This window comes from Abrus precatorius, unplaced genomic scaffold (genome assembly GCF_003935025.1).
Source record: "Abrus precatorius isolate BTA unplaced genomic scaffold, Abrus_2018 Scaffold6, whole genome shotgun sequence".
NCBI classification, from domain to species: domain Eukaryota; kingdom Viridiplantae; phylum Streptophyta; class Magnoliopsida; order Fabales; family Fabaceae; genus Abrus; species Abrus precatorius.
This window is the reverse complement of record NW_020874406.1, coordinates 16932327-16959389: the sequence shown is the minus strand read 5'-3', so window position 1 is coordinate 16959389 and position 27063 is coordinate 16932327. Positions and strand designations below refer to the sequence as shown.

Here is a 27063-nt window from a genome sequence, read left to right as displayed (position 1 = left end):
AATAAAGAATAAATGTTAAAAAAGGAAAAAGAGAGTTGATATAAAAATAAAAAGATTATTTACAGAAACACATTACATAGGCCCTTTCTCACGTTCCTTTATTCAATACTTGGGCCATATATACATCCAACCTCACTGCATCAGGCTTCGTAGTTGGTACAATAATATAGTATAACTTATTGTTACTGGGCCTATGGGGAAGGCCCACAAGCCAGTGGACCGGTGTATCATTCCTCACGTTTCTGAAAGTACAAGAGACAGAGCAGCGTGAGAGGAACTACCTTTGGTCAAAGATTTAATTGCACCGTGTTTGATCTCTTGGACTCTCTCCTTCATGAGATTCCTTTTCCCGTTTCTCCATAATCAACCTCACCATACTACCTATCTCTTCTCTCTCCACCACCTTCTTCGAAGGCAGCACCTTGGGCCGCACCGCCACACCAAGCTCCTCCACCAACAACGTGGCATTCATTCTCTGCTCCGCGTACAGCGGCCACGCAATCATGGGCACACCGTTGACAATACTCTCTAAGACAGAATTCCATCCACAGTGACACAGAAACCCCCCAACAGAGGGGTGCCTCAACATGGCCACTTGTGGGGCCCAATGTGAGACCAACAGGCCCATTTTGCTGGTTCTTGATGCAAACCCTGCCGGCAAGTAATTAAGCACCATGTCATTCTCGTTGCTATACTCGGTGGTAAAGAAGGCCGCGTCTGCAGCATCTCCGGTGGGTGGGCGCACCACCCAAACAAATCTCTGTTCACTCAACTCTAAACCCCAAGCCACCTCCGTCATTTGCTCATACGACAGCGTTCCACCGCTGCCAAACGAAACGTAAATCACAGACTCGCTCGGTTGCTTATGAAGCCAATGCAGAACCAACTCGCTCTCGGGGGTCGTTTCTGATACGGGTTGCCTCACTATAGGCCCAACACCGTATACGGCCACTTTCAGGATCCGGCCCAATAAATCACTGTCTCTCAGAGCTTCAAGGTCTTTGTGTTGAAGTTCCTCCCACGTGTTCACCAGTATTCCCTGGGCTTCACCTCTTAGGATCTCATTCCCTATCCCTAGATACTCTTGATACTGCACGTCGTTTCGGTCCAGCATGGGATCAACGACATCTTCAGGACGAACCGGTTTACAACCTGGGATTTGAAACGGTGCTTCCTGCTCCTCGTACGGTCCTTCTATCTGTTTGACCAACACAGGGGAATACAGTACCAACGATAAAAATCCTGCGTGTGAAGCACAGAAGATGTACTTGCGTATGTTGAATTCTCGGGCTATGGGCAGAGCCTCAGTTCCGAATATGTCGACGATGAGAACAGAGGGACGAAGGGTCATGCTGGAAAGCGCAGACCGAATGGTGTGCATGGCTTCACATCATCACGCATAAGCGAGTGACGATGCCAGCGTTTGCCTTGACGAGTGAAGAGATGTCTGGTGACGGAATTTCAACCACCTCGATGATATCGGGTATGATGGCTGATTTTAAAACATGAGTTTCTGCTTCTGAAGTTTGAGAAGTGACGGCAAGCACTGTGACTTTGACGGTGTGGTGTAGGACGAAGCGCTTTCCGAGTTCCACCATGGGAATAACATGGCCTAGGCCTGGGCTGGAAAGAAGAGCAAGATGTGGTGGGTTGTGCATCTTCATGATGATAGTAAACGGAAGGAGGAGAATTCGAGAAGGATGAGTCTGTCACATTTACAGCATACGAAGACGATGATGGAAAGTAGTAGTTGTATAATAAATTCTTCAATACTAATAATCACCTAATCACTTAGATACTACCAATAGAGAGTAAACACGACTCTTTCTTCAACACATTAAACTACGGGTTAGTGACGAGTTGAAGCGAAACATTTTCAGTTGGACTTTTCTTGCATTCTAAGGTGAATCTCAACATCATGAGTTTGTACCACCATTATCATGTGGGTTTTATTTTTCTTCTAAATTATCTTATAGAATAAATAGTTTTATTATAGATAAATTAATCAAGTTAAAATATTATATTAAGAATTATATTATTTTTATAGATAAAATAAAAAATAAATAATTTTATTAATTAGATTCTTCATAGAATTAGGGATAAAAATATGTCAAATTATTTGAAAAAACTTATAATTTGACCTATTTAAAGGTTTAACTTTTTTTTTTATTAAGCATTATACATTGACTTGTTTAAATATTAAAGAGGTTTAATCGTCATTTAAAGGTCTTAATATAAAAATAAATTGTTAAAAAAATTAATAAGTCAAGTTAGACTACTAAAAAAGATAAATCAAGCTTAATAAAAAAAAATATATCACATATAATAAGTTTGTCTTAAACTTACTTATGCAAAGTGTCATTTAGCTTACTTGCATCTTTACCGAAAATTAATCTCAATATGTCATGAGTTTATATCATTGTCATCAGGTGGGTTTTGTTTTTCTTCTAAATTAGTTATATTAAAATATTATATTAAAATTATATTATTTTTTATAGATAATTTTTTGTTAATCCATCTATAATAGATATATATTTATTTCATATAGTAATTTAGATATACCTTTATCATATATTATAGTAATACATGGTTTATTGAAATAAAATACTATTTCATACGATTAATACATCAAATTATACATTTTTAAGCTTTATGCTGACATTATAATTTGTGTTAAACACAAATCATACTGAAGAACAATATTATAATGCTTGATAATGTTAATTTATCTATCAATGAAGAGTAAAATTTTCATGACAAGGTTATGATGCAATTTGATTTATTGCCTTCAATTTTGTAATCTTTTTCATTTTGGTCTTCAACTTAATAAATATTTAATCTTAATCTTAAATTTATTCAAATACATTTTATGTTAGTTCGACAATCAATTAACATTATAAAAATTAATAAATTTATTTATCTAATGCGCTAAATTTTACCCTTAATGTGTACAAGTAACTCCAGAAAAAATTATTTCATAACTCTTAATTAAGAACTTAAATATTCAAATTTATATTCAAATTTATTAATTCTCACACATTTATAAAATTATCTTTTTCTTCATTGTCTGTATTAAAGCACTGTTGATATTCGTTGTTTAATTTCTAATATTAGTTCCACCTATGATAAACATGTTTCTCAAATGTCATTAATATTAATAAAATACTAACATGATACCTGTTTTAACAACTTATGAATAAAAAAAATTAGACTACAAATATCTTCTGTCACAGGTAATTTTGTTTGAATTAGAATAAGATTACTAGACAATATTTAATATAGTTACGTTAAGTGAGATTCAAACTTGAAATTATATATTAATTTAGAAAAACACTTTAACAGTGTTCAGCAATCTAAGAAACATTTTATTAAGTTATGGATGAAAGTTGAAAGTTACAAAGTTATGGACGAAAATCTTCACATACAGGTTGAAAGAGTGTACTAAGTTTAGTTTTCTTTTAAATAAAAGAGACAAAGGAGGGGTGCAGTTATATTCAGTTATATGAGATTTATAAGAAAAGTAAAACTTACTATACATAATGAAAAACTTAAAAAAAAAATAGTGCATAAAGTTTAAACGCTTAAAATTAATTCAAAACATTGAAAATAGTTATTCTGAAACTATACAAAAGAGAGAGAGAGAGAGAGAGAGAGAGAGAGAAATGTGACAAGAAAAAAATTTGGAAATAATTAATAATTTAAATTTTTCTCAGAAACATGGAAAAAGCACTAAACAATAATCAAGCTACATGTCTTAAAGAGGAAAATAATACAACAAAAATTATTTTATTCTAAAAATGAAGAACTTTATTTTATTTAGATGTGGCAAAGAGAGTAAGACAGAATATGCCCACTAAAATAAAAAGGTAAAGGAGAAACTTTTGGAGTGATATTAGTTTTGAAAAAAAAAAAAATAATCAAACTCATGCAAACTTTTCTGTAATTAATTTTAGCCTAGTCTATATATGCCAATTGTTAGATATGGATTCAAGCTGAGCTGTATTAATTATTTTACGACTTAAATAAAAATTGTGATATTTTTTAATCCATAAAAAGGCTTAAACCCTGAATCGAGTTAGGTAATCCATTTTTATTATCACTAATTATATTCTGTAAAAATTATATTTAAAATTTTTAATTAGTTTTTATGTATATAAAATGAACATTAACAACGTATGTCTTTATTTTTTTTTCCGGTCCAAAAATTACCATATTAAAATATTATTATCATTTAACTATTGTCATCTCGAATTACATTGAGCAGAGGATCCATGTAATTATATATATTCTCTAATTTCTGGATAATTTTCCAAACATACCAAAAAAAACATGCAAGGTCCATAGGAAAATAGATTCCTTTTTAAGTATTTATTCTTAAAAAGAGAAGATTTTGTACAAAAAAGGAGAAATTTATCTCTGGATCTTAAAAATTACGAGTCTACAAGTGTTGAGGTACTACTGAAGTTAGATGGAGAATGTAAGTGGCGCTATGTTAGATAGAGAAGTTCTATAGAAGTATTGATTGAATCTATAATTGAATAAAATATATGACTAACACCAGGGATTATCATGAATTTATAGCGAGAGAGATAGAGAGAGCAAAATAACAGGATGCATCACTAACACTAACTAACAAGGTGATACAGTTATAAATTCTCAGTTCACAACCATGCTTTTGTTGTAGCATTCAGCATGAAGATGAACTGGGTTAAAAAAAACATTTGTATTCTGCTGTCTGGCAAAGCCACTATCGACCAATGTTGACATAGATCTTCATTTACACATTAGACTTGCTTTCAAATAATCTCAGCAGAAGTTCATAAAACTTACCAGCTATTCTCATGGATGTTCTCACAAGAATGAGACATGCTAGAGCTAGGTCACTAATTCTGTTGACAAGTGCATACTTAACAATAAATGAGTAAAGTTTAAACAACATTGAAGCAGTTTAGATGACGAATATTAAAAACCTAGAAGATCAAAGACAGCTCAACCAAGCAAATAAAACAGAGAGTACTGCAAACAAGTGTCAAAGGCATTAGTTAAGAAATCAATAAATGAAAAATTTTCACTGAAAATCACGATGAAAGTGTGTTAATACTACTACGAAAAAAAAAAATTCAGTTTTAGTTCCCTAAAGTGTCGTAAAACACTTGTTAGCATTCTTCATAAATTGAAAGGCTGTAGTATACACAAGCATGTGAAGATTAAGTGAAAACATGCTCAAAAAATAAGTACTAATCTTAACCATATAATCATAAATGAAATATCAAAATTAGCTCTTTGCTAATTAAGTTTAACTTGATATGCCCAGTATATATATAGGGAGAGAGCTTCCCAATCTTAGCACATCAATTTCAAACAGTCCCAGATAAATATTCAGCAATGTGTAAATAATAAGAGGAATAAGATAAGAATATCACCTCGTTTCCCCGGTCATAGTAAGTTAAGATTAAAAGTCTCAAATCAAAACACTTGCTAAACAGTTGCTTCAAATGCAACCTTTGAACAATCAACAAAGCATTACAATGAAGTGAAATTCCATGTAATGTAACAACTAACCACTGCTATATAAGAGGAACTGTACACATAAGTAAAATATAGAAATAAAGCATAAAAACCAATTGCCTGACGTAGCCAAGTAACAGATCCAAGGAAAAGGCACAATTGGTTAGGGGATTGCAATGTTTCAAGCCTTTCCACACCCAAGAGTAAGCTCCAACTCATCCATTCCCACTTCATGTATTCTCTCACCCTCCCAAGGCTTCACTCTGCCGTTCTCAAACTCAAAATCTGACCCTCCTCTGCTTCTCTCTGCACCCGAACCCCATTGTACACCCTCATTCATCTCCTGAGGAATGATCTGCTGCATCGCGGGTTTCATAAGATTAAAGGTAGGCGAAGGAGGAGCGGCAGCAGCAGCTGAACCCGCCATTCCTTGAACCTGAAAACTAACCCAGCGACCAGAGTCCACGGTGGAAGCATCAGACTCATCGCATTCAGGAATGGTGCACGTGGCCACGTGGTGACGGCGCGTTGGACTCGACGGAGCAGAGGTTGCGAAAAGAGGGTGTCGGAAGGAGTTGAGGGAACCGTTGGAGAGAGATTCAAAATCCGCTTTGCGCTTAGAACTTCTGGGAGAAGAAAGCGGTGGGGTTACTGGAGCACTGTTAGATATCCTTAGAGGTGGAAGATTTGCGGGTATGGAAGTTATGTTGCGGATGAATGGGATGAGAAAAGAAGAGGGGTTTCCCTCAATGCGTGAAGGACTGGGAAAAGAGGACGAGGTTGGGCTCGCATGGTACGATGGTACAGGACTAGGAAATGACGAGGATTGTGGACTAGGTTGAATGGAAGAACAAGCACTTATGTTAGGTGGAGTTCCTCCAATTTCAGTTTGGGGTCTCTTGCATCCCTGTATTAATTTCGTTAAACCTCGTATTAGGCAAAGCAACATAGACAATAATTATCGTATGTTTCTGTAATTTGAAAACAACGTTGTACACTCAGATCAGGACGAGGAAACGTTGTTTGTTTGGAGAATTAAAAGGTTCCATTTCGATGTGTAGTAGATCAACAGATTTATAAAAATGCAAGTAGATCTAAGATTGAGGGGAACCTTTCGATAGGTAGTGCCATCTTCTTCTACGATCCAACCAGCTTCGGCACAGAGAGCCTTCAAAACCTCGTTGTTGTCACAGTGTTTGGGAAGCTTGTAGTTTCCCTGAGCTCGAAGGCCAGCATAGATCTTAGCAGCAATCGCTCTGCGTCTTCTCTCCCTTCTCTTGTTGTTCTCTCTCTCCTTCCACGTCGGCAACCTCCCCGTCGACCCACCGCCGGTCATCGTTCCAGCGAACCTTTCTTCTTCTCTTAGCACAGAGAAGAAGTGGGGGATTTGTGTGTGTGTGTGTGTGTGTCACGAGGAGAAGGCTGGGTGGATTGAAGTTTCTTGTACTGCAGATGAAGAAGGAGAAATAGAAATGTTGCTTCCTTTTTAGATTCTTCCCTTACCCTCTTCTCTCTCCATCCCTTTTAGTTTTCACACTTGCCGTAGTTTTCACTTCATTAATTGTTTATTTATTTTTTGACGAAAAAATGTTTGATTGGAGAACCAGAGACATGGACCCCGGCGAAGTTGATCAGGATAAATAACAACTGAAATCTATATTTATTTATTTTTTAATGAGAGGTGCCCAGTATTAAAAAATTTACAATTTCATTTATTTATATTATCTAGTATACCAATTAAATCCCTATTTTCCTGTATACTGAAGTGTATTGAACAAAAATAAATATATTATTTTTTAATAAATATAAAATGATGGAATTTAACCAACCATTGAAAATTAATCCTTCTAAAGTGTGTACTTATCAAGATAGATTTAACTTCTCTTGATACCTCCTCTTTTTTTTTTTTCTATATAGACGATAAAATACAAATTTTAATCAACAGTACTAAGGGAATCAACCATGCACTTTTGTGAGGCTTTCTCTATTGATACATAGATTGACAAGATTTGAAGTTATTTACGATGATTTCTTTTATTCAAACTTGTATTTTGTTTCCTCAATCAACCTTTAATTATTTGAAAATTTAAAGTGATTCTTATGAAATTATGCAAATGTACAGACAATTTTAATGACATAAATAAAGCTTTTGAATTTATTAATATTTTGTTATTTTATGTGGATGGATGTTATCAGCCAGCCAATAACTATAATTAATGTATATAAAAACAGAGTTATAACGAGGAAATACTAGTCAAACCGTAAATGCAATCAAATTTGGGAAAATGAATTAATTAACAAAGCTTAGGATATTTATGCTGACATTCAATTCAATTCAATTGGTCTGATGATCTGCTAATCCAAATTAAACAGTGGAGCCACAAAGCGTGGAAAATCAACTTAGTTGAAATAGGAAACATGCCATCGGTGACCTAACCCACCCTTCCTTCATGGAAGGCACATGACCTGTTGGTTAACAATTAGCATCGTTACAGTGTAGCGCTGTAGCTTAATCACGGATACCACAGTCCAATTCTGCGGCTCGGACTTAGCCACATGACTAATACCGAATACGAGGGACCCCTACACCCAATGGTGCCCTATGCCCTAGGTATGGTACGAAAAGATAAAAGAATAGCGCGACACGAAATAAAAATGAAGAGTAATAGTAATTAAAGAATATGTATGGTACGTGAATCTGTGACCTCGCTTCGCTACTGTTCCAGACACGAGTGTCAGTTAAAAAATATATACTGATGGAAGGAATCGAAATTTACATAGTAACTGACAGAGATTTCTTATGATTTGCGAGTCTGGGTATCATGTAACCATTGTTTTTTCCGGCCTTGTCACTTCATTTTGGTATGAAACCCAAGCAAATTTTGGTGGTACAATTAGCGCATCAAGACCGGTCAAAGTAAGTTGCAGCCCACATGCAAATTCGTGGTGTGATGAAATGGAGATAAAGATGCACAGCAGAACCACCCCAAAATGGGACCCAGAGAAATAAGCATCTCCATTATTGCCTATTAGTTTCAATTAATATTCGAAAACCCGATGTGCACGATCGCAAGACATTTTTATGCGTACACACTTCTAAACAGTATGTGATAAAATATGTATCACATACGGAATTAATAAATATAATATTTAATTTAGAATAAATATAAAGTGTATCACACGTGAATTGAAACATGTAAAAACCTCCCCATAATTGCATACCAGTTCATAGTATAGGGATGCTTTGACATGGCCCCACCCGTGGCAAAAGTTCATGCATACTGTTGGACGGATGTAATTCTCTCCAACCGCATACTATGATTAAAAAATGAAACGCGGTATTGACGAACAAAATAACTTAAAATGGTAGAAAAATGGTTGTCAATAAAAGAAACATCAATAATAATAATTATGAAGTAAATAAATTGAATGATTTACGAATTATTTAAGAGAAATTCATGAAATGCGTGATTAAACTCCCTAGTATAATAGCTTAAAGATATTAGTAGTATGTAAGTTATCCTAAAACGAGAAAATGTTTAGTGATTACTAACAGAGAGTCAACGGAGGAAGCATTGGGCATTGAATTATGCAAGTTAAAAACGATAATTATAGGCATAGATGAATTAAGTAGAATGCGATGATTGGGAACATGCCCCGTTCTCCGGTAATTGGGGATTGGTCTGACGTGACGTGATGTTAGTTGGAACGGGCACAGATACGGACAAACAACGAGATGAGAGTGTGTGGGGCCCATCCAGCGAGGGTTCAGTCGGCTCCACACGTGCGACACAGAAACCCATAATAAAGAAAGGAACAGCGTGGGTAGGACTGGGACCACCTTTGACGTGTCGAGTGCATGGGTGTGGCTGTAACACGAGAACCAGAATGCGGTCCCTCCTCTCTGCAAAATATTTCTTTCTGGCAACAGAGGAATCCCACGGCTCGGCGCGCCAATCCATTCTTTTCATGCTACAGTACACATGAGAGTTGAGTTTAGAGATGCCCCTTGTGATTTCACTCTTCTGCCCTCCTCCTCAGGTCAACTTTGCCCTTCTTTCTTGGAAATCCTTCCTTTCCTGCCTCGCCTTAGAATCTATGCAGAGGAACGTTACAAAGCCACATTATTTATAAAATCAATTATTAACATATTTCGTTGATTTTTAATATATTTTATAAATTTTAAATCTTAGTCTTTTTTTAAGACTATGTTCTTTTCAATCATCTCATTTTTTTAATACAGGTTTTGTAATAAATAAAATATAAATAATTAATAGATAATACATTTAAAAATATTTATTTCTTCTATTTAGAATTAAACAAATTTGGTAGCTCTCTTTTAAATAAACCTAAAAATAATAATATTTTATATTTATTAAGAGACGTATTAAAATGGTTTCTTTTAAAGCGTAAATATTATTAAAATAAAATTTGACTTTTTTTAATAATTTTTTTTCACATGGCCAAGAATCAATAACCTTTGTTTGTTAATTATGTTTAAGAGACTCAATTATGCGTCAACTTTTTTTTTAAGTCAATTATGTGTTTAACCGTGATAGATATAAAGTATATTTAAGTGAATAATTTAAATAAACCTTAATTTAATAAACTATTATTATGTAAAAATCAATGGCCTTTGACATAAATGATCTTACGCATGAAGAATAACCAGATGTACTTGTAAAATGTAACTACTTGCTATTGCAATATATCCTTCAACTTCTCACACTATAATTGTTTATTTTTTAATCTTAACTGAAAGAATAACTTGAAATTCAAGAAACACGTAACGTCTATGGATGAAAGCGTTAATAACAAAACAAGAGTGATAAGTAAATATTGTAAAGCGAATACTAATATCTTAACAATACTGATTTTTAACAAATTCTATCATGACTTTTAATAAAATTGTTTTCTTATTTGATTTTTAATTGATGTATTAAAGCGAGGTTATGCTGCACCCAAAAAAATAATTAAAAAAATAATTTATCATAAATTTATATTCTTAATATTATAATTTTTTCTACTATATTTTTGAAATGTTTAAACTGATACTTTAAAACTAAAATTAATTTATCCGAAGAATAAAATAGAGGCTACAGTGCGGGAATAAAAGTAGGACAGCAATCGGACGATGCAAAGCCAGTAATAAAAGGAAGCATAAATTGGCACACGTGCGTTGGGAAGGTACCGGTGGGTGCCATGTGGGAACCACAGGCACGTGTCCTCTTATCTATTGAATTATATATTATTTATATATAAACATTTTGAAATAAAAAATATAAATAAAATGTTATTTTATGGTTCAAAATAAAATAAAACATATTTTATCAAATCAAACTGCCCTAAACATTTCCATTCATGATCTATAAGGAAATATATATTAATAAATGGAGCACTAAATTTGAGTAATGCCTACATGTATTAAAAATTAAAATAAAACTGAAACCTTTTCAACCCATAAAAGATATCTGCTCAATTAAAAATAGAAAATCACACCACCTACACCTATTTTCTTTTTCTTTTACCTTTTTTTTTTTTTTTGAAATGGAAAAGTGCCAACCGAGGTTCTCAATAACGGAAGAGAGCACGTGGGGTAGGGGTCCATACAGTTGGATTGATGAATTGAGTCGTGAGCTGCTTAGATTAGAGATCACACTTTTTAAAATTAATTGGAAAGCATGTTTATTTTGTATATTCATTTTTCATGTTATAAAAAATTGTCAGTAGTTAAAATTATTGTGTTGACACTATATTTATTTAACACAAATTAAATTATTAATATAAATATTACATGTTTGTTATGTACATAATAACAAATAATAGTGTTGATCTAAAAGCCAGTATATAAAATAAATGCAGATATTTTTAGTGTATATCCGTCATGTTTATATTAATATGTTAATGCTACTTTCCGTTTTTTAAGTCTAGGTAAAGTTTTAATTTAAGTTTTATATCAAATTTTTAAATTTTTATTTAATTTAATCTTTTAATTTTTTTTAAATATAAAGATATTTTTTTAGATTTAAATTAAATTTTATTGGCAATATAAAAAATTTTATATCATCATTTAATCGCAAGTTGATATGTCAATAAATTATACTTTGTAAAAACTGATTTAAAAGCTGTATTTATTATATGTTTTAATTATTTAATAGTATAAAAATCCTATCATTAACAGTGTATTAAAATTAAAATGTTTATTATAATAATTTAAATTTTTATTTAGACTGTGACGACAATATGTATGGAAAGTATCTTACACGAATTTTAAAAGTTAAATTGACACAAACTTCAATCAATTTAATAAATCTCATGTCACATTCAATAAATTCCAATAATTTGTATTTTACAATAAAAATTTTTAAAGCGTGTTAAATAAGAAATTCTTAACGTTTTCCTGTATATATCATGAAAAAAGTTCATGTTAAAAATATATTAAAAATAATGACATATTATACCATTTTTTAATAAAAACTAGTTGGCCGGTACCTCGCGCAAATATTTTATTTTTAAATAAATAAATAAAATTTAATAATTAAAAAAGTTTATAAATAACTATATATAAAAAATAAAATTATTTTTAAAAAATATATTTTAATGTAAATTTGTAACCAGGAAATATTAAGTCATAAAGAATTTTTATTTTCATGAATATAAAAATGTATAAAAAAATTATAAATTTATATAAAATAATAAGAAAAAATAAATAATATTTATCTCTAACATTTTAAAATTAATAAAAATTAAGTAAAAATTAAACTAATTACAAAAAGAAAATAAAATTCCCATATTATTTCTTAATTAGGTTTGGATTTGGCTCGCCCATACTCGTGTTCAACTTATACGAGTGAAAATTTGTCCTTTCAAAGCATATTCAGTCATTATTGATTATTAACTTAAAACAACCAATAAATCACTTTTGGCCATAAACTCCCGATTGAAGATAAATGTTAAATGATACGGAATTGCTTTAATGCTCTGGGTTGGAACTCATGCTAATTGTCTCTTTTGTACCACTTTTTAATATTATATATACTATTTTTGTAAGCATTTTTTGTTCATTTGCACACACTATTTAGAATTTAATAGACACATCGTATGGAATATCTGCGTTTAGTTTATGTTTTATGCAAAAGATGAAATCTTGAATTTCATGACTTTATGAATTAAAAATAAAAACCCTAGATGATATTTTTCATAATTATAAATCTGAAAAGGTTAAAAATCCCAAAGAGTATCATTTCGTTAAAAATCATTTTCCTAGTAAAACTTCGTAGACATAATGTTACTGCAGATTTTATGTCAAAATTTGAAATGCCACGCATTTATTAGATTATAATTTAAAAACTTAATAAAAGAACATTGTTTTTTCTTTATTTCATTTGTTAATGAAATACCACAAAATAATGGAATAAAATAGAAATGAAATTTGAGCAAATAGACGTGGAATTCAAACTTATTTTGGTAATAATGCAAAATGCGATGTTAATCAAATTATCAAAATAACATCAACGTGTGTTTGTGTTAACTAACTTATTCTAGACAAATAAATTTTTTTATCAGCTAATTGATTATAAAAGAAGTGGTTTTCAAATACATACCAAACTTACTTTGAATATAAAAGTATTTAAACATGATTCATTCTTTTATTTTTCAATCAAAACTATTGTAATGAAATGAAAATAACTTAAAACAAGTTTAAAAATAATAATTAGGCATGTTTTTTAAGTTTAACACAAAGTAATTCTGTAATATATTTTTTAAATTATTATTTTGTTTTAAAATTTACTCCTTATATATTATTTATCCAAATTTCAAATCTGTATTATTATTATGTTTTTTTCAAACATATTTTAAATTAAAATTTTTTTAAACCAAACAAACTCATTTTTATTTTATAATCGAGACAATAACTTTGACTCAAAACTCACGTGAAGCATTTTTTATTTTCTTTTTTTCAAAACCAACTTCTCCGTTTGCTAATATGAAAATGTTACTAGAATTAAACAAAATCTTACAGATACAGTGATTTCCAAATTGCCAGAGTATTATTGGCAAACAACACGAGGAAGGAACACGATTAGAAAACAACTATAGGAACGTGAAGTCATAATTTAAGTATAACAAAGATTAAACTTAATGAAGGTTTTAAAACATTTTTGACAACCACCAATAATATATTTTGTTTGTTAGTCTCTGAACTTGAAAAAATATTCTATATCTTTTTTAATATTTTTTTTGTGATTTATTACATCATGTTTTAAAGATTATAAGATATTAATAATTTTTAATTAAACTATTAATTTTATTATTTATTGATATAAAATTAACGATAATAATTCTTTTACGCATAAGAAATAATACTAAGCCTCAAGTCTTTCAAATAAAAAGAGTATGGTAGATTAAAAATTGAAAAATATTAATATATTTTTTAATTGTTAACTTGACTATCTACTAGTATAAGTTTAATAATGACGATTATTACAAGTAGGATAACAAACTTTTCAATGGTAGAATAAATTTTTTCATTATTTCTTTTATGTTAACGCTCCAAACGATTTTAAATTTCTGTCCATATAATTTGCGTTTGTCGCCTAACAGTGGTCAAGCCCATATAGTTTGGGCCTATGTTAAGCTGCGTTTCCCACTTCCCAAAAACAATTATTTGTGTTCTTTGTAATGTAAGCAAAAATGTCAAACTACAAAAAGGCTAAGCCCAGTTTGTTGAGTATTGTAATACAGCGGCAGCGTCCTCCTCAGCAACCCAAAAGAATTAACAATCAGAAATACAGCAATTTTGGTTTGAAAAAATTGATATGAAAGTATTACAAATGTTTTATAATTAAACTCTGTCGAAGACGGGAAAAAAATCAACCAAAAAAGTTAAGAAAGCTTGTAAGTCATTTTCATTTGATTTTATATAATAGAAATGATTAAGAAGATATACATATTGTTGGCCCAATTAGTTGGGTGGATTTATCCCCTCTGGCATTATTTTATAAATTCTAATTGTTTACATACTATGGTATCGTGTCCAGCACCATTTGTAACTTCGTGGCTTGAAGAATCGTTGACAATAATAATAATAAAAAATAAAATTCAAACAAGAAATTAAAACTTTCGGAGCAGACGTAACCGTAGGTAACACGTTCCACTTTTGGTTGGCCGTTGGCGATTGGAACAAGGGACCATTACGAGACAACCTAAATTAAATCCCCTACCATAACGCGAATAATATCCACTGTATTTACTGTTTGAAACCATAAATTCAGAAATAATGTAAGTAACCTTTTTTTTTTATTACCTTATTATTTTAATATATTATCAAATTATTTTTTAAGAACTAATTTAGTCATCTAACAAATAAATTAATGGTAAAATATGACTTAGAAAAAACAATAACTAAAAATAAAATAAACAATTCATTAAGAAGTTTGCATCACAGATGATATACATACATGTCCACATTGACCACTACTAACTCACCGTAGCAGCACTTGCATGACCATGACCAAGGGGAAGGAGATGATGATAATGGCTTTCATACTTCTACAATACCTATACGTGTACTTTTTATTTTTTAAAAAATAAATTTAAGAAAAAAATAACCATACAGCATAATTATTATTTAAAGGGAAGGAGGATGCAGTTCAAGTTAATTGAGAGTTAAATCATCTTATCTACGATCTCTTGCAACTAAGTTACGGGGTGAGAGAGAGACACACGGACAACTTGATTTTTCTGTTGGCCTTTCGTTTTTTATTTCGGATTATACAATAATATTGGAAGAGTTTGTTTCATTAAAAAACAACAACACGTGCATCGGAATTTTCATCTAGTTTTTTGGTTCAGTTAAATCTGTTGATAGTTTATTGCATCAGATCCACCATGGACGCAACTTTGGGGGCCTTTGTCTGAATTCCTCTTTCTTTGGGATGGGACTGAGTCGAACTCCAAGACATAATCCTGTTCTTCCATCCACATCTCCGATTCTCGCTCCCACTTATTCACGTTCTCAAACCATGAAGTGAGTACTTCTTTTTCCCTCTCTCTAATATCAAATCATGATGTGCAATGTTGGGATTTCTAAGTAAGGATAGGGATTTTTAAGCTTGGTTCATCTTCAGGATAATAACATGCTGATGGTTATCCATCTATTTATTTGCTTCTAAACTCTGATGCCTCTGACTTGTGTATGCTCTTCTTCAGTTATGAATCTTCTGTTGATTTGGATTATCTAAAACCCCTCTTCTATGAACTCGAAGCCTAGTTCTATGTGAACAGTTTATGTTTTTAACTCTGACGCTGTTGTATTGTATGGATAGAACTCTTCATGGATTATAGTGCATAGCCTTTTTCTAATACTTCATTCATTCCTATAAGTAGCTTTTGGACTTAGGGAGTTTAATATGAAATATGAAACCGTTATTGAAAAATCTGTATGCCAGCTTCATGAAGCGAACATGGAAGAAACATGAGGTTGTAGTAAAAAGACAAAACTTAACGACGAAAATCAATTTTTGCCGGAATGACTCACGAATCACCAGTTTATATACCTTTCCTATTTGGGGGATTCATGTATGTCAAGCCTAATATTGATGCTTTCATTTTTTGAGTAGTTATGTTATAGTTGGATATTTGTTTTTATTTATCCTGCTGCGCGTAGTTATCCTTCATTTAAGGTTTTGAAAATATGTTGCTATGTCAACATTCGCTAACATGTTCTGAAATGGGACAAACAGATCTCTTATGAGATGGTCAAGGATGCATTGGTAATGATATGCAAGCAACCGTGCTCGTATAATTATTTAGATTAACACACATCATTCTTAATACTTTTGCTCTAATTAGTCAGTGTGAGCCATATGATCTAAATTTTAAGGCATCATTCTTAAAGGACTTAGTATATATACGAGTTTGGAATTTTTATTAAAATATTTTTAGTTCTGTGATATTAAGAAAAATGAGATCATAGGGGCCTAGACTGCATCATTATTCACATAATTTTGCATGTTCTTCTGCCTTTTTCTGCTTTCCTTCTCTTTTCTTTCTGTGTCTGAGCTGAAACATTGATTTGCATCTATGGCTTACTCATGCCTTATTCTTCACTTTTAAGTTGGCCTAACCATAATTTTCTTTTCTACAGGACAACACAGATTTTTGGTGTGTCTCTCTCGCTCATTCTTATCAACCTGGCTGCTATTATGGAGCGTGCCGACGAAAACCTTCTTCCCTCAGTCTACAAAGAAGTTAGTGAAGCATTTAATGCTGGACCATCTGATTTGGGTTACCTCACATTCATAAGGAATTTTGTTCAAGGATTGTCCTCTCCTCTGGCTGGTATACTTGTTATTAACTATGATCGGCCAACAATTCTTGCTATGGGCAGTTTCTGCTGGGCTTTATCTACTGCTGCTGTGGGTGTTTGCCACAATTTTCTGCAGGTTGCATTCTGGAGAGCTATAAATGGCTTTGGTTTGGCCATTGTGATTCCAGCACTACAATCTTTCATTGCTGATAGCTACAGGGATGGAGTGAGAGGAACTGGATTTGGATTGCTGAGTCTTATTGGTAACTTAGGAGGCATAGGAGGTGGTGTTTTGGCAACAGTCATGGCTGGCCAGCAGTTTTGGGGCATACAAGGATGGCGATGTGCCTTCATTTTGATGGCAACTTTAAGTACATTAATTGGATTCCTTGTTATGCTATATGTGGTTGACCCAAGAAAAAGGTTTACCTCCACTCGTGATGCTAGTGAGATTTCAGACAGGTAATGACTAATGACACTTCACAACTTACATTATCCATGAGGGCATTGAGCACAACTTTTAGTACATTTCGCCCTCGTAAGAGCCTTCAAACTGTCTGTCATATTGTTTCCATCCTCATTAATAATAACTGACACATTACTGAATGCTTTATATCTCTTTAACTTGTAATTTTTGGTAAATCAGTTGTGTTTGTCAACAGGGATGACTCTACATATAAAGGCAATGTTAGTGCTGTATCAATTTGGAAGGACTCTTGGGCAGCCACGAAAGCTGTAATCAAAGTGCAGACATTTCAAATAATTGTCTTACAGGGCATTATTGGTTCACTACCATGGACTGCAATGGTGTTCTTTACAATGTGGTTCGAACTAATTGGTGAGCATGAAGCCAACTTCTATACATAAAGATGCTAATGCAACATTTCATGATTGTACTTTTCAAACAGTTGTACTGCAAATCAAGATCACTAATAACCTGCATAAATATTCTAACCTTTATCTTTTATGAGGCATGACATGATGAATTGGTTCATAATGCAGGTTTTGATAATAATACTTCAGCAACCCTTCTCAGTCTTTTTGCTATTGGATGTGCTATGGGCTCCTTCATTGGTGGATCAATAGCTGATCATTTATCACAAATCTATCCTCATTCTGGTCGTATCATGTGTGCACAGTTCAGTGCCATTATGGGCATTCCATTCTCATGGTTTCTTCTTAAGGTGATCCCTCAGTCAGTAAGTAGTTTTTTTACCTTTTCTGTGACCCTATTTATGATGGGTCTAACGATCAGCTGGAATGGTACGGCTGCAAATGGCCCAATGTTTGCTGAGGTGGTCCCTGCCAAACATCGTACCATGATTTATGCATTTGACAGAGCTTTTGAAGGCTCATTTTCTTCTATAGCGGCTCCCCTGGTTGGGATTCTTTCAGAGAAAATGTTTGGTTACAACTCAAAGTCTGTTGATCCCATCAAAGGATCTTCACCAGAGGCTCTTGCCTTGTCTAAGGGCCTTCTTTCAATGATGGCACTTCCATTTGGAGTGTGCTGTTTGTGCTACACACCACTATATTGTATATTTAAGCGGGACCGTGAAAATGCTAGAATGCTCGCTGTTAAAGAGGAGGAGATGATGTGAGAAACACTTTTCTTGGAGTGGTACATCTTCTGAAAAAAGCCCGTCATCTCTGCTTGTGACTTGGATCCCAATTCGATTGGAGTTTAAACGCTCCTCAAAAACGTGGTATCATCTTCCCCAGTATACACGAAACATTTGAAACCATCTTCAAATAATGACTTCATTTCATTTTTATTTTACGAGTCTAGGTTAACCGCACATTCATGGTTCCATCATCGGTAGGCTTCTTACTAAGGACTGACTCGTTTTGAGCCATTGCTTATTCTTGAGATGGCATATCTGATTGAACAGTTCAAAACCATTTATGCAGACGTCTATTTAACTGTAAACTTGAATAGCACAAAAGGATTGGTCTGTGGCAAGAGAAATGTCACTTGGGTTCCCATCAATTGTGCATTGTGAAACATAAACAAGTTAATTTGCATGTTTCGTTTAACATCACGAAACAATCTCAATGCTAGTGAAGCATGTTTTCAATAACTTTCTTTATTTTCGGATCAGTGACTTACATATATTAATCCCCCTGAAATGGCAGACGGCCTCGAGGGAATTGCATTGTATTCAACCTTAGGCTAAATTAACATAAAAACCAGAGTTTAAATGAACATTGAAGAATATTAGCAATTCAAGAACGAACACGAAATTGAACATTCTCTGGCATGTAGACATCTAGAACCCTTAAAAGCAGCTACCAGAGCACTCAAATCAACTAGTTTTAATAAACTTGTATGTCGCTAGACATTATGGAAGCAGATACCAGATAACAGCCCTAGCTATTTTTGTATCTACTTCATGGATTCTCAGAAACAGAAACAAATTATTTCAAGGGCATCCGGGGGATAAATTTTGGGAGTTGGGAAGGAAAGGAATCGGAAATCATCAAACACCGCTGAACACATTTTCTGCTTGGTCCACTTTAGAATAATACGTCAACATTCAACAAAGCACAGAAGTTATACGATAACATTCCACTTGTTTGTGGCTTTTAGACGCGCTTGGTGATCTTAAGAACTTGTCCTGTTGAACCACCAAGAAAAATAGCATACTGACGAAAGTAAAATGCGATTTTTTGACAAATTTTACAAAGCATGGCCCCTCAGACATTGATAAGATTTTTGAACAGAACTTCAAGGTATTGAGCAAAGGTTTAAATACAGCGTGGAAAAAAGGTTTGCCCCACATACCCACCAGCCATTGCCCTCCTCACATTAGATTCAAACATCTTTGGGTTCTCTCTCAACACAGCAGCAGCTTCATGATTCAGCGGATCCTCATAATTTGGTTCCTGCACACAATTATAAAATAGGATTCTCAAAATTAGGAAGATGAAAAACACAAAAATGGGAGAAAAAAAAAAAGACATACCGTGAAGAGATGATACAAGCCATAGATGATGGTGTTTATATTAAGGACAGGTTTCCAATCTTCTCGTAAGATGTTGAGACAAACATTTCCTTCCAAATCAATATTTGGATGGTAGACCTGCACATACGACATAATGCTACAAATAAATTTATGATGTTGAAACAGAACAGGAAAACAACACATGTAAGCAATGCCAAAATTAAACGTGCTGGGTACAAAATGAAGCACAAATTATGGTAGAAGATAATCAAGTCCATCCTACCTTTGTCTTGCACTTAACCTTAGGTGCTTCATGTGGATAGATGGGAGATACTTGAAAGGAAAACAAATATGTGCCACCTCTGTAACAACAAATAAAACATAGTAGAGACTACTTGAGTTTTTTTATTTAGCATTTAAAAAATAAAAACAAAACAAGTTTGATCTCAAAGTTCATAGTATGCCAGATGACATGGAAGCATCCTTACAAGTAATATCCATCATCAGGTTGAATTGAAACTTCGAAGTTCATCAGGTCATCTTTCCCATTGGGGAATTGTATTGTACAAGATTTTGGTAGATTCAGCTCACTTATGTCTGAAAGATATGCAATACAACATTGTGACAACAACTTGTATAAGAAAATAAAATGGCAGAAACTACAGGCTCGGGCAAGATTGAAACAAAAAATGTCCTGAAGCAGCAATTAAAACACTACAGCTTCAGAAGCATGTCATATTTTAACCAGTGCACTTGTGACTCTTTACAGGTCAGTAGCCCATAATAAAATAAAAAAGCCTTCCTGGAATGTACAGGGAGAAGATATAACAACTCTACAAACAGGGAAGAAAAAAAAAAAAGATTAACAATCACCCCACCCCCCCCCCCCCCAAAAAAAAAAAAACGGGAGGTTAATTCACTTAAAAATTCAGACTCACAGCATAAGGCCCACCAGAACCAGAGAAAATCAGATCAAGAAACCATTATAGTATGAATTTGCCAAAGATTGTTTCAATGTTTGTTTTAGCAGTTACCTTTGCAGATATACTGCGAATAGGTTATTTCAATACTATAATCCACAGACAACAAAAACCTCCACATCCCCCTTAAAATAGGTTATTTTCCCATTTGATATTATAACTTTAGTCAAATAAAGAAATGTAAATCATAGTTGCCTTAAAATAACAGGCAACAATATAGATTCTAACTCACTCCCTAAGTCAGAACCAGAAAGAAAGTAGCAAAAGATTCATCTTGCAAAATAATTACAACTTTACAAAATGCAACAAGATGTACGATATTCACTTGAAGCATTTTTTCCTTCAAAACTTAAATTTTTATTGGTCACAATGTCAGATGTCAGATACAATATTAACATAGACCTTTCATTTTCCTTTGCACTAAACATTTCCTCTGTTTTTGAAATTTTGGGAAGGAAGGTGGGAATGTCTCACAGATTTGACATGATAAACAAACATTAGACATTCTGTTCAAAAGACAAAACACAAGAAAACCTTTGTGGAGACGCAACTCGCCAGCACTTTGCTTCTTAATGGGAGGTCCGCCACTTGCATTTTCTGCAAGTTCTCTCTGCTTTTCCTTCACTTTAAACAGTTTAATCATAGTCCTACATCAACGACATCAGTTCCAACATTATTTCACATTTTATCGTTAGATTACGAAATTGTCCAAGAGAAAAAGATCAACAACTTCCATAAAAAAAGAACAGCAAGCATACCATCATTCCTATTCTGACCAAGAATCATATTAAGCTAAACCATCAGCATTAAGACGACAAGTAAACTTCATTCAAGCATAAACTTTTCCAAATAACCTTTTCATTGGGAAGCAATAACACATTCACAAGCTTAATAGGTTAACCAACTACTCTATGCATTCGACTTCACCTTTCTCTACCAATAATCACATCCAATTAATTTTCGCAAAAAAGCAATAATACAGTTTTTAACTTTCTTTTTTTATTTTACTTTCGCAAATACCTTATAAGCTCAGCAATTCGCGTTCATCATTCAGGCCTATCAAAGGGCACTGCGATCTAATCACAAACAAGAAAATCCACAGCGGAAAAAAAAAATGAAATAATCGTACTAGAGAACTCTTTTCAGGAAAAAAAAATCCAATCCAATTTCAATGACATGTCTAAATCATCAATTGAAAAAAGAATCAAGCGAGAAACCCTAGAAAGAGAAACGCAAAGAGATCGGGAAATCAGAGATAAAAAAATAATAAGAAAATAGAATAGTCAAAAGAAGAAGAATATCAGATTTGTCAGAAAGAAGGAACCTGGTTGAGAAGAAATCGCGGAAACGAAGGAACGATAAACAGAGTTTTGGGGGTTTTCGTAGCTCAGCTCAATGCTCTGCATAAACTGAGTACTAACCCTTTTAACTACTTTATAAGCCTTCTTATATGGATAATTTTTGCGGATGCATATCACATGTTCATCTTCTCTGTTTTTTTTTTATTTTTTTATCATTATTATTATTGAATAATATGTTGCTTTTTCCGCACGCTGAATTATTTTTTATTTAAGTATTTATCTTGCATCGATGAAAAAAATAGATAAATTATCAAATTATAAATATGAGAAAGTTAAAATGAATGAAGAAACATAATAAAATAAAAAGCAATTGCATGCACAAAATATTAAAATAACATTTATGTAAAAAAACAAAAATTAATTTAAATATTTAAAAACAAAAATTAAACACAGATTAACGATTTTATCATAAATTTGTGAGTTTTATAATATTAAAGATAATAACATGATATAACTTTTTTTGTGTTATGATATTTTTATAAATTATAATATATGGTATTTAAATGGTTGAGTGTCAACATTATTGAGTTTTGTAAAACTTGACATGAAAAAAAAAAAGGAGAAACTTGTAATAATGTAATTTTTAATAGTATGAATAATTTGATTTTAAAAAAATAATATTTTTTTAATAATTATATACTAAATATTAATAAAATATTTGATTTTATTAAGTATCGTTCTTTAAAATATTTTACAAAACTTTTGACAAATTTGATTATGTATATAAATTAGATTAATAATTTTTTGACATGTATTGGTAATTTTTTATATAGATATAACATGTTAGAATGTATTTTGATTTTATTTTTAATAAAATATTAATAGTTAAAAAAATTAAATATTAATTTTTAACATATAAAATATTATATAAATATATTTTTATTAAAATATAATAATTAGTATTAAATTTTATAATTTTTAATAAAAAAATTACTATATATAACTTATTATTATATATAATATTATATAAAATAAAAAAATCGATTAAACACATTCTATTAAAGGTAATGAGAAGAGTGAATGATATAATAATTAATTAGATGAAAAATAATATAAAAACGTTAAAAACATTATTAAAAATGATTTAATAATAAAATATTTTAGAGACTTAATTTTTTTACAACTTAAATAATATTTGTGTGTCTTATGTAATCTACTTCTTCTGATTAAATAACATTCCGTGTTTGTTGTATTTATACTTGATTACCAGTTTTTTGTATTCTCTCCTTTGATGAAGGAGAAGCTGGTGGATAATTAATGGGAGAATGCAATGTAAACGTTATAAAATAAGTTATCAGAATTGTTTGTTTTTTTCACTAAGTAGTTATTAACACTGGGTTAGAAATAATTGATTCAAGTGACCTGAAATGAGTTTAAATCTTTGTATAGCAACTGGAAAAAAATATAAAGTTTGGATCAATTTGATTGATTACATAAATCTAGAGATCCAAACTTCTAACAGGTCCTCTTAAATGTATTAATTATATATTTAATTGAATCTGTCTATATTTTTTTTTTGAGTCGTATATTTAAATATGATAAATAAATTTATTATGAAATTTTTTTCATATTCAAAGATTTAAATATAAAATTTTATTTAAATAATATCAAATTACTTCCACTTAAATTAACTTTCGTTAATAATTTTATATTTTTTTATTAAATTATAAAAATTATATGCAATGATAAACATATATTCTAGCAATTGCCATTACATAATTATTACTTTTAATTTAAATTACCATGATTCTTATGGAAAATAATTTTTTAAAATTAAGAAAGTTCATGACATGAATAATTAGTACAAACTCTTTCTGTTACTTTTTTTTTATATATATATTTTAAGTTTTAAGTAAAAAAACAAGTATCTATCGCTTGAAATAATATCGGTTGGTTAAAAAATTAAACTTAAAAAGGTTGAATGATATTTTTAGACTTAATACTTTAATTTATATTCAAATTTAATAGCTCTGTTTTTAATCAACACCATAATTAATCTTTCTAGGTTTTCAAATTTTATCTATTTCTCCAATTTTCATAAAACATTTAGTATAAATATATACTCACCCTTTTAACACTTTGTAAGCCTTCTTATATGATTATTTTTTTCTATGCGTATCATTTTTTTTAGTAACATGTCACCTTTTCTACACGCTAAACTATTTTATTTTATTTTTAAATAAATAATAACAGTATAATTATGCACAAACTATTTTATTAATCTAATTTATATACGTAATCAAGATATCAGATTTGTTAATAAACTCTTATTGTGATATATCCTTACCTCTTGTTGGTTCGTTATCAATAATACTCATTGGCACAATTTTTTGTCAACTCTCATACCCACCAATTCTCTTTCTCGTAAGTTTTAATCAACAAATGTTCACTTTAATCAATCTCATTTCCATGGTAAAACAATTTAATTTTAAATGAATAAATGTAAAAAATTTAAAACTAAAATGAGAGTTTTTTATATTTTTAAGACAAAAAAATATAAGTTAGCTTATACTTAAGTGTACAACGTCTTGTATTAATAAAATTATGTAAAGTATTACTTAAATGTTTAAGTATTACAAAATATCATACATAAAAAACATGTTAAATTTTAATATTTTTCATTATTATCTAAAAATGGTTTTTAAAACATGTTAAATAATATTTTTAAAATGCATATAAATACATTACATAACAAAATAATCATTATGTATACAATTATATGTTTATTTATATATTCTTAAAATAAATTATTACGAATTATCTTAAATTTTAGTTTATAACTAAATTATATATAGAGAGATAAATTATTCTCGCTCATTAAATATATTTTAAGGTAACAGAATTTAAAGACATATTAATAAATTTTTACAATATTTAAAAATTCACTATAAGTCAATAATTTAATTTAAACATTATTGGTTCATTGTACTTATTTTTTGTACATTTAATTGCAATAAATTGAATTTTTGTTTACTGGTTATAAATAATAAAGTAAAAAAATTAAGGTCGTATATATTATTCAACTTCTAAGATCTTTTATATATTTAATGAATAATATCACATTATTCTATATACAGTATATAAAACATCAGGATTGATTTTCTTGCAAATTTTATACGTATTACTAAAAACATATTGGAAATACAGAATTCAGGTGTTGTAGTATTACAAAATCGATTTTCATTTTTTGAGAAAAAAAAAACCTATTTTGAGAAAATAAAAACGACACTTTTATCGTTTGTATAAAATAATACATGTAGATTTTCATTTTACATATATTTTTTATTACTTGTTACATTTACAACTATATATGTTGATCTACTACTGTTATCCGGAGAAAGATTGATTTATAATAAAATTTATGTTTAATTATATTTTAATTTTTATATTTCAATATACGTGTAATTTTATTCTCTTTGAATTTAAATTTTATCACATTTAGTATACATAATATTTTATTATTTAAATTATTTTTTTCTAAAATTTTATTTAATAATTAATAAAAAATTATATCATTAATATATAAAATATAAAAAGAAAAAGTTGCATGCAATAATTAAATAAAATAATTTTTACATATTTCATACTTTTTTACTCCCTATTTTGTGATGCTTTGTATTTTTTTTTAAATTTCTATAAATTAATAATATGTGATATTTCTATTATATTTTTATTTTTAAATAAAATTGTAAAATAAAAGAATAATTTAAATAATTCTAACAATAAAAAATAAAATGACATGAAAATTAAAATATAAGGACAAAAAATATATTTAAGTTTAAAAATAGAAGTTATTAAATAATTATTTTTTTTGGCTAATAGATGGGGCTAAACGTCTAAAGAAACACAGGACTAGATTAACAGCTTAGGAACTCACGAATTTAAGGAATCTAATCTTAAGAAGGGAATTAAAGAGGAAGGAGTCTCCTCAAAGCAAAAAAGAGAGTCTTTACACTCTAGCCCACATTGATTGGCCTCTCTCAAGATATGATTAAATCTAATGAACCTAATATCTCTCAATAACTTCCTAATCTCCTTTATTACAAAATAAAGAGAATAGTTACTACTTTGAATAGTCAAAAATAAAGATATCATCTTTTTGGAGTCACATTCAATCCAGATATGTTGAAATTCCTTAAAGATGACAAGCTTTAAACCCAATAGACCCCCAAAGCTCAGTAGCTAAGGGAGAACATAACGGCATAAATCTATAGAAGTCAAAAATGAATTTGTCGAAACTGTTCCTGAGAATCCCACCACAACTAGGAGATCCTATAGAGTAGGAGACAACTCCATCAACATTGAATTTAATTTGAGGGTGAAGAGGAGGTTGCCATCTTGTAAAGCGGGAGAATCCTAAAAATTTGCTTTTTTTTTTCTATTATTCCATAAGTTCCACACAGTTATATATTTTTATTTTAGTATATTTTTTAATAAAATATACTAAAATAAAAATATGTATGTTTAGTGTAGCTTATTTTAAAAAAATAATTTTATTAAGTTTTTTAAATTTTTTTTTAAAAAAATATATATATTTTTCAATTAATAAGAAGATTGACTAAACGTTGATATATAAAATTTATTGATCCCATATCGGCCTTTTTCTATATAATAAAATCATAAAAATATTACTAAAATATGGTATTTAAAAAATTATAATTTAAAAAAAACATCGTTGATACTATTAAAATTTATTATTTTTAAATTATTACTGATGATTTTTTATTTTTAAATTTTTTATTATTTTAAACTTTTAATATTTTTAAAATTTATTATTAACAATTTTTTAATTTTTTTAACTTTTTGTTATTTTATCATTATTTACGTGAAATATTATTATTAAAAAAAATTAATACTATATTTTCATATATTTTTTAAATAATACCAGAGAACTCGAAGTGGATCAAAAATTAAAAATAGAGATAGAAAAAAAAGTAGGTAGTAGTAAGACTACTAAA

General features: G+C 30.5%; 3 protein-coding genes and 1 pseudogene across 7 annotated transcripts; 1 reads left to right on the top strand and 3 right to left on the bottom strand.

The window, feature by feature from the left end:
* Window positions 1-234: 234 nt before the first annotated feature.
* Window positions 235-1664, bottom strand: LOC113870283 (annotated as a pseudogene).
* A 3713-nt stretch (window positions 1665-5377) lies between these two features.
* LOC113870303 (BES1/BZR1 homolog protein 2-like) lies at window positions 5378-7052 on the bottom strand. 3 transcript variants are annotated; one of them, XM_027506895.1, is made up of 3 exons: window positions 6620-7040; window positions 5839-6415; window positions 5387-5799 (listed from the first exon to the last, which is right to left on the bottom strand). In XM_027506895.1, the coding sequence occupies exons 1-3, from the start codon at window positions 6842-6844 to the stop codon at window positions 5690-5692; spliced, it is 912 nt and encodes a 303-aa protein (XP_027362696.1). In that variant the 5' UTR covers window positions 6845-7040; the 3' UTR covers window positions 5387-5689. The 3 variants fall into 3 exon arrangements, with proteins under 3 accessions (XP_027362695.1, XP_027362696.1, XP_027362697.1); XM_027506896.1 differs by having other exon boundaries at window positions 5387-5810; window positions 5871-6415; XM_027506894.1 differs by having other exon boundaries at window positions 5378-6415; window positions 6620-7052.
* An 8116-nt stretch (window positions 7053-15168) lies between these two features.
* On the top strand, window positions 15169-18888 carry LOC113870301 (probable L-galactonate transporter). The gene is made up of 4 exons (XM_027506892.1): window positions 15169-15538; window positions 16658-17281; window positions 17482-17657; window positions 17822-18888. The coding sequence occupies exons 1-4, from the start codon at window positions 15447-15449 to the stop codon at window positions 18418-18420; spliced, it is 1491 nt and encodes a 496-aa protein (XP_027362693.1). The 5' UTR covers window positions 15169-15446; the 3' UTR covers window positions 18421-18888.
* LOC113870305 (NEDD8-conjugating enzyme Ubc12) lies at window positions 17647-22205 on the bottom strand. Of its 3 annotated transcripts, XM_027506900.1 has the most exons (7): window positions 22069-22141; window positions 21765-21820; window positions 21279-21391; window positions 20253-20361; window positions 20048-20126; window positions 19786-19902; window positions 19021-19705 (listed from the first exon to the last, which is right to left on the bottom strand). In XM_027506900.1, the coding sequence occupies exons 3-7, from the start codon at window positions 21385-21387 to the stop codon at window positions 19568-19570; spliced, it is 552 nt and encodes a 183-aa protein (XP_027362701.1). In that variant the 5' UTR covers window positions 21388-21391; window positions 21765-21820; window positions 22069-22141; the 3' UTR covers window positions 19021-19567. The 3 variants fall into 3 exon arrangements, with proteins under 3 accessions (XP_027362699.1, XP_027362698.1, XP_027362701.1); XM_027506897.1 differs by lacking the exon at window positions 21765-21820 and having other exon boundaries at window positions 18843-19705; window positions 22069-22205; XM_027506898.1 differs by having other exon boundaries at window positions 17647-19705; window positions 21279-22162.
* Window positions 22206-27063: the final 4858 nt, after the last annotated feature.